At 47.8% G+C, this 12,861-nt stretch overlaps 1 protein-coding gene across 1 annotated transcript in view; it reads right to left on the bottom strand.

The window, feature by feature from the left end:
* Positions 1–12,861, bottom strand: part of AFG2A (AFG2 AAA ATPase homolog A) — a 707,754-nt gene that overhangs the window by 626,598 nt on the left and 68,295 nt on the right. The window contains exon 9 of the mRNA XM_082261533.1: positions 9,734–9,989. Within this exon, the coding sequence (XP_082117659.1) occupies positions 9,734–9,989 (256 nt within the window). The remainder of the gene's footprint in view (positions 1–9,733; positions 9,990–12,861) is intronic.

The raw sequence follows: 12,861 nt of genomic DNA, 5'->3' as shown, positions 1-12,861 counted from the left end.
TGTGCCGGCTCGTGCTGCCTCTGCTGCGAAGCTCCTTATGTCCATCAGACAGGGTTCACGATCCGTAGCTGAATACGCCATTGAGTTTCGTACCCTGGCAGCAGAGGTGGGCTGGAATAATGAGGCTCTGGTCGCTGCTTTCTCTCATGGTCTCTCGGATGCCTTGAAGGATGAGGTTGCAGCTAAGGACCTACCAGTGGAGCTCGAGTCCCTTATTTCTTTCCTGATTTTGATTGACACCAGACTCAGGGAGAGACCTTCCTTTAAGGAGAGTCTGCGGAGGCCTCCTAACAGATTGGCGCCTACGTTTGCTGTCCCACCCGTGCCTCCCTCTCCTCCCACGCCTCCTGGGGATGACTTGTCTGGGGGTGAACCCATGCAGCTGGGGTTTGCTCGCCTGTCCGAGGGGGAGAGGGTACTCCGGAGACGCGAGGGCCGATGCATGTACTGTGGTCTCGGTGGGCATTTTCGGTTGGCATGTCCGAACCGTCCGGGAAAACGCTCGCACCTGAGATCCTGTCAGGGGCAGATCTTGGGTGGGGTCTCCTCGTCCCCGGTTTCCCGTGTTGACAAACCACTGATCACTGTTGTCCTCTCCTGGGTCGGGGGCTCGGTGACGACCCAGGCGTTGGTGGACTCTGGTGCTGGTGGTTTGTTCATTGATAGTGTGTTCGCTGCCACCAATTCCATTCCTCTGCAGGCTCGGGGTTCACCTCTGGCTCTTGAGGCGATAGACGGCAGACCCCTTCTGCCGCCACACGTGACTCATGAGACCCTTCCAGTGGGGTTAGCCATTGGTGCCGTTCACAGAGAGTCGGTCTGCTTCCAGGTTATTTCGTCTCCACACTACTCGGTGGTCTTGGGGTACCCCTGGCTCCAGAAGCATAATCCGATTTTCGATTGGAGATCGGCCGAGATCCTCTCGTGGTCACCGCAGTGTGGGGCTAGTTGCATCCATGGGCCTGTCAAGTTGCTGTGTACTTCCTCGGACTCTCTGTTGCCCCCTGAATACGAGGAGTACCGGGATGTATTCGATAAGGTGCGCGCGGTTGCCCTACCTCCGCACCGCCCATACGATTGTGCCATCGAGTTACAATCTGGTGCCGTTCCTCCTCGTGGCAAAGTCTATCCACTGTCGGTAGCAGAGAATGAGGCCATGGAGGAGTACGTGAGGGAGGCGCTTTCACGCGGTCACATTCGCAAATCCTCGTCCCCGGCAGGGGCTGGATTTTTCTTTGTGAAAAAGAAGGGCGGTGAGTTGAGGCCTTGCATCGATTACAGGGGTCTCAATCGCATCACGATCAAGAACGCTTACCCGATACCCTTGATTTCCGAGCTGTTCGACCGTCTTAAAGGGGCTACGGTCTTTACCAAACTCGACCTGAGGGCGGCATATAACCTCGTAAGGATCAAGGCGGGCGATGAGTGGAAGACCGCGTTTAACACCAGGACCGGTCATTATGAATCCTTGGTTATGCCCTTTGGGCTGTGCAATGCGCCCGCAGTCTTTCAGGAATTCATCAACGATGTTTTCCGTGACCTTGCAGCAGTGTGTGGTGGTCTATTTGGATGACATCCTGGTATATTCTGAGTCCATGGAGACCCACATTCTGGATGTCAGACGAGTGTTGCAACGGTTACGAGAGAACAAGCTGTTCGGTAAGCTTGAGAAATGCGAATTTCACCGATCCCAGGTAACCTTCTTAGGTTACATCATTTCCGCTGAAGGGTTCTCCATGGATCCTGAGAAGGTTTCGGCTGTCTTACAGTGGCCCCAGCCCAGTGGTCTTCGTTCCCTGCAGCGCTTTTTGGGCTTCGCCAATTATTATCGGAAGTTCATCAGGGACTTTTCCATGCTAGCCAAACCTCTCACGGATCTGACCAGGAAGGGCAGTAATTCCCAGGTCTGGCCGCCCGAGGCCATCCGAGCTTTTGAGGCTCTAAAGTCCGCCTTTGTGTCGGCTCCGATTCTGTCGCATTCCAACCCTGGGTTGCCCTTTGTCCTCGAGGTGGACGCGTCCGAGACGGGAGTAGGCGCCCTTCTGTCTCAGCGTAGAACACCAGAGGGTCCTCTGCTTCCTTGTGGGTTTTACTCCCGGAAACTGTCTTCTGCTGAGTGCAACTACCAGATTGGTGACAGGGAGTTATTGGCCATCGTGCAGGCTCTTAAAGAATGGAGGCACTTGCTCGAGGGTTCGTGGTTCCGGTCCTCATCCTGACGGACCACAAGAATCTGACCTACCTTTCTGAGGCCAAGAGATTGACACCACGTCAGGCCAGATGGGCTCTGTTCTTGTCACGTTTTAATTACGTGGTCTCCTACCTACCCGGTTCCAAGAACATCAGGGCGGATGCCTTATCACGGCAGTACTCCGACCTGTCCAGGGAGGAGTCTATTCCGACTTCGGTCATACCTCCGAATCAGATCCTGGCCGCCATTCGCACCAGCCTGACCTCTCCTCTGGGTGAGCAGATTTTGGCGGCTCAAGCCGGTGCTCCCTCTGGGAGACCCAACGGCAGATGTTTTGTGCCTGAGGAGTTGCGCACTCGGTTGTTGCGAACCTACCATAACTCCAAGACCGTGGGGCATCCTGGAAAGAATCAGCTGTCCTGGGCTGTTTCACGTCTGTTCTGGTGGCCTTCCCTACGTTCCGACATCGCCGCATATGTAGCGGCATGCTCCGTTTGTGCCCAGAGTAAGTCCCCTCGGCACCTTCCGGTGGGTCTTCTGCAACCCTTAGCCACCGGGGAGCGCCCATGGTCACACCTGGGGATGGATTTCATTGTGGACCTCCCTGCATCCCGAGGCCATACGGTCATTCTCATGATTGTGGATCGGTTTTCCAAAATGTGCCACTGTGTTCCTCTCAAGAAGTTACCCTCTGCACAGGAGTTGGCCACGATTTTTGCCAGGGAGGTCTTCCGGTTGCACGGTTTGCCCAAGGAGATTGTGTCGGATCGGGGGAGTTAGTTTGTGTCCAGGTTCTGGCGCGCCTTTTGCTCCCAGTTGGGGATTCATCTCTCCTTCTCCTCGGCCTACCACCCTCAGTCCAATGGGGCCGCAGAACGATCCAATCAGGCCTTGGAGCAATTCCTTCGTTGCTATGTCTCCGATCACCAAGACAATTGGGTTGACCTCCTGCCTTGGGCTGAGTTTGCCAGGAACACGGCGGTGAACTCTTCCTCTGGGACGTCTCCCTTCTTGGCCAACTATGGGTTCCAACCTGCCGTGTTACCGGAGGTATTCTCTCCCCAGGATATTCCGGCTGTGGAGGATCACCTTTCCGTTCTACGTGCTTCTTGGGTACAGATCCAGAAGTCCCTTGAGGTCTCTGCGCAGCGCCAGAGACTCCAGGCTGATCGCAGACGAGCGCCTGCTCCTTCCTACCAGGCCAGAGACCGTGTATGGTTGTCCACCCGCAACCTCAACCTTCGAGTGCCCACTCCCAAGCTGGCGCCTCGCTTTGTTGGTCCCTTCCGAGTGCTTCGCAGGGTAAATCCGGTAGCCTATGCCCTTGCGCTTCCTCCTGGCATGCGGATCTCCAACGAGTTTCATGTCTCCCTGTTGAAGCCACTGGTGTGTAATCGTTTCACTTCCTCGGTTCCTCGGCCTCGTCCGGTCCAAGTGGGCAATCGTGAGGAGTATGAGGTGAGCAATATCCTGGACTCTCGCCTGGTCCACGGTCGGGTGCAGTTTTTGGTTCATTGGCGTGGTTATGGTCCTGAGGAGCGTTCCTGGGTTCCCTCCGCAGATGTCCATGCTCCTGCCTTGCTCCGAGCCTTCCATGCACGCTTCCCTCAAAAACCGTTCTTTACTCCGCGGACGAGGGGCCCTTGAGGGGGAGGTACTGTCATGGTCTTACCTCCTTGCTGTTCTCCTTCGTTTGACATGTGCTGGCGGCCATCTTGGTTTCTGGGTTTCTTGTAGCCTCCCACCCTGCGGCTCCTCCTTCCCACTGGGAGGAGCTGGATGCCTAGCTCATATATATATATAGGAGGTCTGTGGCTCAGTTCCCTGCTTGGTCCTCCTGTGTTCACATGCTACTAAGACTGCTGCTACTTCTGGTTCCTGTTCCTGGATTCGTCTGACTACCCTGTTGGTTCCTGATCCTGGCTTCGTCTGACTACCCTGTTGGTTCCTGATCCTGGCTTCGTCTGACTACCCTGTTGGTTCCTGATCCTGGCTTCGTCTGACTACCCTGCTGGTTCCAGACCCCTGGCTTCGCAAAGACTCTGCATCGGTTTCGCCATCCGTTTGGACTTTTGCTTTATAGCTTGTTTTTCAATAAAGCTGTCTTATTTTCACTTATCTGTTGTTGTACGTCTGGTTCATGGTTCCGTGACAACAGAGCAGTTACACCCCCTTCCTGCCAGACCAATTTTATGCTTTCAGCGCTCTCACACTTTGAATGATAATTACTCATGCAACGCTGTACCCAATCAAATTTTGTTATCGTTTTTTTTCACACAAATCAAGCTTTCTTTTGGTAGTATTTAATCACCACTGGGTTTTTTATTTTTTGCGATCTAAGTGAAAAAAAGAGAAGATTTTGAAAAAAAAAAACATTTTGTTTTAGTTTCTATTATAAAATGTTGCAAATAAGTAATTTTTTTTCATAAATTTGGCCCAAAATTTATACTACTACATATGATAAATTTGGCCCAAAATTTATACTACTACATATATTTGGTAAAAATAACCCAAATTGGTGATTATTTAGTCTGTGTGAAAGTTATAGAGTCTACAAGCTATGGTGCCAATCATTGAAAATTGATCACACCTGATGTACCAATGGCCTAGCTCATTTCTTGAGGCCCTGAAATGTCAGGACAGTACAAATACCCCCCAAATTACCCCTTTTTGGAAAGTAGACATTCCAGGGTATTTAGTAAGAGGCATGGTGAGTTTTTTGAAGTTGTATTTTTTCCCACAATTCTTGGGAATATGAAGAAATATATTTCTTTTTTTTTTTTTTTTTTTTTACTCAAAATTGTCATAATAACAAGTTATTTCTCACACACAGTATATGAATACTTGCAATTACACCCCAAAATACATTCTGCTACTCCTCCTGAGTATGGCGATACATGTGTGAGACTTTTACACAGCCTGGCCACATACAGAGGCCCAACATGCAGGGAGCATCGTCAGGTGTTCTAGGAGCATAAATTACACATATAATTTCCTAACGACCTATAACACTTTTGAAGGCCCTGGAACACCAGGACAATGGAATTACCCACAAAATGACCCCATTTTGGAAAACAAACACCCCAATGTATATTCTATGAGGCATAATGAGTCTTTTGAACATGTCATTTTTTTCCACAAGTTTTTGTAAAATGTGGAAAGAGAATGAAAACGCATTTTTTTTTTTTTTTTTTACACAAAGTTGACAATTTATAAGATATTTCTAACACATAGCATGTACATAGCAAAAATTACACTCCAAAATACATTCGGCTACTCCTCCTGAGTATGGCGATACCATATATGTGAGACTTTGTCACAGCCTGGCAACATACAGAGACCCAACATGCAAGGAGCACCGTCAGGTGTTCTAGGAGCATAAATTACACATATAATTTCATTACAACCTATCACAGTTTTGAAGGCCCTGGAACACCAGGACAATGGAAGCCCCCACAAAATGACCCCATTTTGAAAAGCAAACACCCCAACACATAATCTAGGAGGCATGGGCTGCAGACAGGTACTCAGGTACACTGATTGGCTTCCTGAAAGGTACTCGGGTACTGTGATGAGCTTCAGAGAGGTACTTGGGTATTCTGATGGGCTAGAGACAAGATCTCTGGTAATCTGATGAGCTGCAGATAGGTACTCGGGCACTCTGGGCTGGAGACAGGTACTCGGGCACTCTGGGCTGGAGACAGGTACTCGGGCACTCTGGGCTGGAGACAGGTACTCGGGCACTCTGGGCTGGAGACAGGTACTCGGGCACTCTGGGCTGGAGACAGGTACTCGGGCACTCTGGGCTGGAGACAGGTACTCGGGCACTCTGGGCTGGAGACAGGTACTCGGGTACTCTGATGGGCTACAGAGAGGTATTCGGGTACTTTGATGGGCAGAAGACAGGTATTCAAGTACTCTATTGGGCTGCAGATAGGTACTCAGATACCCTGATGGGCTGGAGACAGGTACTCAGGTATTCTGATGGGCTGCAGATAGGAACTCTGAAGGGCTGGAGACAGGCACTTGGGTACTCTGATGACAGGTACCCGGGTACTCTGATAGGCTGGTGACAGGTACTCAGATAACAGGTACTTGGGTACTCTGATGGGCTGGTGACAGGTACTTGGGTACGCTGCTGACATGTTCTCGGGTACTCTGATGGGCTGCAGAGAGGTACTTGGGTATGCTGATGGGCTGCAGAGAGGTACTCGGGCACTCTGGGCTGGAGACAGGTACTCAGGTACTCTGATGGGATACAGAGAGATACTCGGGTACTCTGATGGGAAGGTGACAGGTACTCGGGGACTCCGATGACAGGTACTCGGGTACTCTAATGACAGGTACTCGAGTACTCTGACAGGTACTCAAAGTACCCAAGTACCTGTCATCAGAGTACCTGAGTACCTGTCACCAGCCCATCAGAGTACCCGAGTACCTGTCATCAGAGTACCCGAATACCTGTCACCAGCCCATCAGAGTACCCGAGTACCTGTCATCAGAGTATCTGACGGGCTGGTGGCAGGTAATCGGGTACTTTGATGGGCTGGTGACAGGTACTTTGATGGGTTAGTGACAGGTACTCTTTAAAGGGGGGGCAATCAGTGTGTTTTGGGGTGCACTGTAATCGGTAACTAGCTTTTACCGCAATCTCCTCCTCACACAGGATCAGTGTGTGAGGAGGAGAACACTATGACAGCTAGTTACCGCGTTCTCTGTTGACATTCTGTGACCGGCTGTGATTGGACAAAGCCGGTCACCTGGTAAAGAGACAATTTCATTGGCTCTTTACCCTGAACAGGGATTGACTGTGTCAGAGTGACACTCTGCATCCCTGGGGGCGCGTGCGAGTGGCGTGCACGAGGGAAGTGCATGTGGCCGGCTGTGATTGTACACAGCCGGTCACATGGTAAAGAGCCATTTTTTTTATTGGCTCTTTACACCGATTGGGGATGGACTGTGTCCCGACGGACACGCCGCATCCCCGATTGCTGCGCTACGTGCCCCCGGGGAGGCTGGAGAGCTGCGGATCCGGGCGGACGTCATATGACGCCCGCCCGGATCGAGGAAGTCTTCCTGCTGGCGTCATTTGTCTATGGCCCGGTAAGGAAGTGGTTAAGTGAATGTCAGTATTACAGACCGCTTCCACTTTTTCCATCATGCAGTGTCTGGAAATAGTCCCCCAAGACTCTGCCGAGAAGTCAGAACTTGGAGTAGAAGCTGCAATGGCTATACTGCGACAGGAATCCCGACAGGAGAATTACCTTGGTAGAAGAATCATCATCAGGGACAGAGAGAGAAAAACCTTCATAGAAAAAAGTAAACTTCTTTTTTTTTACATAGTTAGTGAGGTTGAAAAAAAAGACACCAGTCCATCCAGTTCAACCTATGATGAGTGTGTGAATAGTACCTCGAATGCCCCTGTATGTTGTGGTCGTTAAGGTGTCCATCTAATAGTTTTTTGATGCTCATAGTTACATAGTTAGTGAGGTTGAAAAAAGACACCAAGTTTGGACACCAACATCTATCAGTAGAAAAGAGGCCAATCACCTAAGAACATCAGCAAAAAACGTGCATCTCTTACAAACAAAATTATAGCAGGCCTGTATTGTTTTGTAGTTAAAAGTTAAAAATAGCATTCCACATGGGGACATCCCAATTCCTCATACAGTGCTTTGCGAAAGTATTCGGCCCCCTTGAACTTTTCAACCTTTTGCCACATTTCAGGCTTCAAACATAAAGATATAAAACTGTAATTTTTGTGAAGAATCAACAAGTGGGACACAATCATGAAGTGGAACGAAATTTATTGGATATTTCAAACTTTTTTAACAAATAAAAAACTGAAAAATTGGGCGTGCAAAATTATTCAGCCCCCTTAATACTTTGTAGCGCCACCTTTTGCTGCGATTACAGCTGTAAGTCGCTTGGGGTATGTCTCTATCAGTTTTGCACATCGAGAGACTGATATTTTTGCCCATTCCTCCTTGAAAAACAGCTCGAGCTCAGTGAGGTTGGATGGAGAGCGTTTGTGAACAGCTGTTTTCAGTTCTTTCCACAGATTCTCGATTGGATTCAGGTCTGGACTTTGACTTGGCCATTCTAACACCTGGATATGTTTATTTGTGAACCATTCCATTGTAGATTTTGCTTTATGTTTTGGATCATTGTCTTGTTGGAAGACAAATCTCCGTCCCAGTCTCAGGTCTTTTGCAGACTCCCATCAGGTTTTCTTCCAGAATGGTCCTGTATTTGGCTCCATCCATCTTCCTATCAATTTTAACCATCTTTCCTGTCCCTGCTGAAGAAAAGCAGGCCCAAACCATGATGCTGCCACCACCATGTTTGACAGTGGGGATGGTGTGTTCAGGGTGATGAGCTGTGTTGCTTTTAAGCCAAACATAACGTTTCGCATTGTTGCCAAAAAGTTTGATTTTTGGTTTCATCTGACCAGAGCACCTTCTTCCACATGTTTGGTGTGTCTCCCAGGTGGCTTGTGGCAAACTTTAAACGACACTTTTTATGAATATCTTTAAGAAATGGCTTTCTTCTTGCCACTCTTCCATAAAGGATTTGTGCAGTATACGACTGATTGTTGTCCTATGGACAGAGTCTCCCACCTCAGCTGTATATCTCTGCAGTTCATCCAGAGTGATCATGGGCCTCTTGGCTGCATCTCTGATCAGTCTTCTCCTTGTATGAGCTGAAAGTTTAGAGGGACGGCCAGGCCTTCGTAGATTTGCAGTGGTCTGATACTCCTTCCATTTCAATATTATCGCTTGCACAGTGCTCCTTGGGATGTTTAAAGCTTGGGAAATCTTTTTGTATCCAAATGCGGCTTTAAACTTCTCCACAACAGTATCTCGGACCTGCCTGGTGTGTTCCTTGTTCTTCATGATGCTCTCTGCGCTTTAAACTGACCTCTGAGACTATCACAGTGCAGGTGCATTTATACGGAGACTTGATTACACACAGGTGGATTCTATTTATCATCATTAGTCATTTAGGTCAACATTGGATCATTCAGAGATCCTCACTGAACTTCTGGAGAGAGTTTGCTGCGCTGAAAGTAAAGGGGCTGAATCATTTTGCACGCTTAATTTTTCAGTTTTTTATTTGTTAACAAAGTTTGAAATATCCAATAAATTTGGTTCCACTTCATGATTGTATCCTACTTGTTGTTGATTCTTCACAAAAAATTAAATTTTTTTATCTTTATGTTTGAAGCCTGAAATGTGGCAAAAGGTCGCAAAGTTTAAGGGGGCCGAAAACTATTGCAAGGCACTGTACATTTCAAGAAACCACAATAATGGAAATATTCATATTACAAATAAGCATTCTCAAGAAAAAATAAAAAGAGTTATAGTGTAACCTTTGCTTTGTTTTATAGTAAGTGATTAGTACAGCAGGTCTTTGGAATATAAAGATATTAAGCCCCCTGTAAAAGCTACTGTGATCATTACAGAAATGTGACAGTCACATATATCTCACAACCCACACAGCTAGCTCTATTGTAGATGAATAATTGCAACAGCTACTCACCTGCCTCCTTGCACAGAGCTGCTAAATCTGCCCCCACGTAGCCATGGGCACTATCTGCCAACTGTGCTAGTTCCTCCAATGAAAGCTGATGCGGAACATTAATAAGTGTGCGTCTGAGAATGTCTAGGCGTCCCTGAGAATTAGGAATTCCAATTTCTATTTCTTTGTCAAACCGCCCCGGTCTCCGTAATGCAGGGTCCAATGAATGAGGACGGTTTGTTGCACCAAGGACCAAAAGCTGTCCTTGACTTTCTTCCTACAACATAAGCAAAGTAAAAAAAAAAAAAAGTTTCTCACTGGAATACACCTTTAGAAAAAAACTGTCCCTGCTTATATATAATTTTTGCTATTTAAAGCTGCAAATGGCCAGGTGCATTTTAGCTTAGTTTTTATCAAAACTACATTTAGCATTTAAGCCCAGGGTTAGGTGAGGCTTGATTTTTAGTTGTTATAAATGTAATTTTTCTAGCATAATAAATTCCTTTTTCTTTTCTTGCATGTGAAAATTAATTTTGATATACTGAATTTCATGTTATCAAAACTGTCACACTCACAATTACCATTGCAATTTTGGTTTCCTGATAATGTAGTGCCCCTGGGGAGACCTAACCCCCAACAGCTGGCAGTTCAGACACATTTCTGAAGAGAGTTCTTTTGGGGAATGAATTAGAACTGAAAGTCATAAAAATACTTAACTGCTTGCCCTTTAGTGGCTAGTACTTGAGAGATACAGTATGTGGCACATTAATTTGCACAGGTAACAGCGGAAAATTGCCATCAAAGGTAAAGCCTAGCTCCAGCCAAAACCCCTTTTTTAATTTTTGAATAAAAAGGAGAATTGTGAGATAAAGCATAAAGGAAAAAAAACTTTCACTTTCTGTCTATTTCATAGGTGTTTGACAAAGGGGACTGGATAAGAGATGTCCGTAAAGTAGTGCTCTCTGTGGGATTTATTTTTTTTTTTTTTTTCAAATGACTTGGAGCACTGGCAGCTTCGCAAGAAGGCGCTGGAAGTCCAATGAGAAAATCTGATGTAATACCTGGCCTAGTTTCACTCTGAGAATCCTGGTGGCTCTATGGAGGTATATAATTGGCACAGTGAAAGGAGGAGTATGCTGCCCCATGCTCCAGTTGGCACTAATAATTATTGATCCAAGTCAGATTGTGAGTTAGGAAAGGAAGGAGATGGGATATTTACTTTGCACTGAATGGCAGAAAAGGCCAATGCTACAGTTGGTTGAGGGATAAGGTAAAATTCATGTAGTTAAAGGAGTTGTAAAGTCAGAAGGTTTTTTTTATCTTAATGCATTCTGTGCATTAGGATAAAAAACCTTCTGTGTGCAACAGACCCCCCAGCCCCCCTAATACTTACCCGAGCCCCATCTCAATCCAGCGATGTCCACGAGTCCCTGGGCCGTCTGGGAGTCTCCCCCCTGATTGGCCGAGACACAGCAGCAGTGCCAATGGTTCCTCCTGCTGTCAATCAAAGTCAGTTAGCCAATCAGGAGAGGGGGGCTCCTGGTTGGACACACAGAGCTGCAGCTCAGGTTAGGGGCCCCAATTGCAAGCTGCTTGCTCTGGGGGCACTCGACAAGAGGGAGGGGCCAGGAAAACCAGCAAGGGACCCGAGAAGAGGAGGATCTGGGCTGCCCTGTGAAAAACCAATGCACAGAGGAGGTAACAACATACAAAACAAACCACTGACTAAAAAGTAGGTGAGTTAGCACTCACTGGCATCTGATGGTACATGTAAACCTAAACAGAATGTGACCAACGGAGGAAGTATAAATCAATGATAGTCCATATAGTCCATGGTCAGCTGGGAAACGAGTAGATGAAGCCAATTGCAAGGGCCAATATGGAAAAACTGGATTTTTGTACTTAGTGTAAAATCCTTTTGTCTGAAATCCATTAACAGACGCAGCTTCATATCTTCTTAGACCAATGGGTTATGCTCCTCCCATCAGGAATAGGACACTAGGCAGGAAAACGCTTTACCATGCCTATGGGGCTGTCCCTTTAGGCATAACCCCACACACTCTGCTACAGCTGCCAGTTTCTTTGCAGGCAGTGTTTAGAAGACAAAAACCCCATTTTACTCAAAAGTAGAGGGGTGGCCACAAGGAGTTGAAGCAGTGGGTGGATATGGAGTTGGAGGACTCCGGTCAGACTGCAAAGAGCTGGCCCTGGATTGCTTCCCCAATACCAGGGGATCTCCTCCGCCATCCTACCCTGGGTGCTACGATCCAAGTGTCCAGAGAGGCCTTCTGTGGTACCTCAGTCCTTACTCCCCATTACCATCTCCAATGACTCCAGTCTATGGCAATCCTGAGTTTCCTCCCGGTTCCCAGAACCCCCCCATCCCATCGATTGGTCTCGGGTGGCCGCACTCATGTGTGGGATTTTATTGGGGATAATGGGAAACTATCTTCGAGTGCAGTCGCATCTGCCGCCGACCCCCCCCCCCCCCCCAGACTTCTGGCGTAGCAGCCTTGCTTAGCCCGGCATCTGACTTTTGCCCTCCGTTTATTTCCCGATGAGAATCTGACCTCAACACAACATTCACGGCTTCTCAAAAGGAGAAGATTCAGTATTTCACGCAAAAATCCTCCATAGCCTCGAAAGTTCAGGTAACTGGGTACAAGATCCTGGCCAGATGGTATAGGGTGCTCACAACTCTCCATCGATATTTCCCGCAGGTTCCAGATACATGCTGGCGCTGCAATGGTAATCGGTGCACCATACTGCACATTTTTTGGATATGCCCAAAACTCAAACCCTTTTGGCAGATAGTGGCTGACATCATTAAACATCTGACCAATGTGGATCTGGCGGACGACCCAGAGGCATGCCTGCTTACCTCACGCAGAGGCCGATCAAGAAATACAAATCTTCCCTGACTATTCAACTCCTGAATGCAACCAGGGCCTGCATCCCCCTTTGTTGGAGATCATTGCACCCGCCAACGAGGTCCTTACTCCTGACTAGGCAGAAAAAAAACTGAATGCCTATAGCTGAGAGTGGGTGTATACCCCCTGGGACTGCCTATGGGCGTAGTCAAGCTTTTTCCTGCCTAGTATCCTACTGCTGTAGGGGGCAGTATAACCCGATGATTAAGAAGTATCAGA

The sequence above is a fragment of the Pelophylax lessonae genome, assembly GCF_965119305.1.
Source record: "Pelophylax lessonae genome assembly, chromosome: 1".
Taxonomy (NCBI): domain Eukaryota; kingdom Metazoa; phylum Chordata; class Amphibia; order Anura; family Ranidae; genus Pelophylax; species Pelophylax lessonae.
The sequence above is the reverse complement of the archived record's forward strand: the minus strand, read 5'-3'. Positions and strand labels throughout refer to the sequence as shown.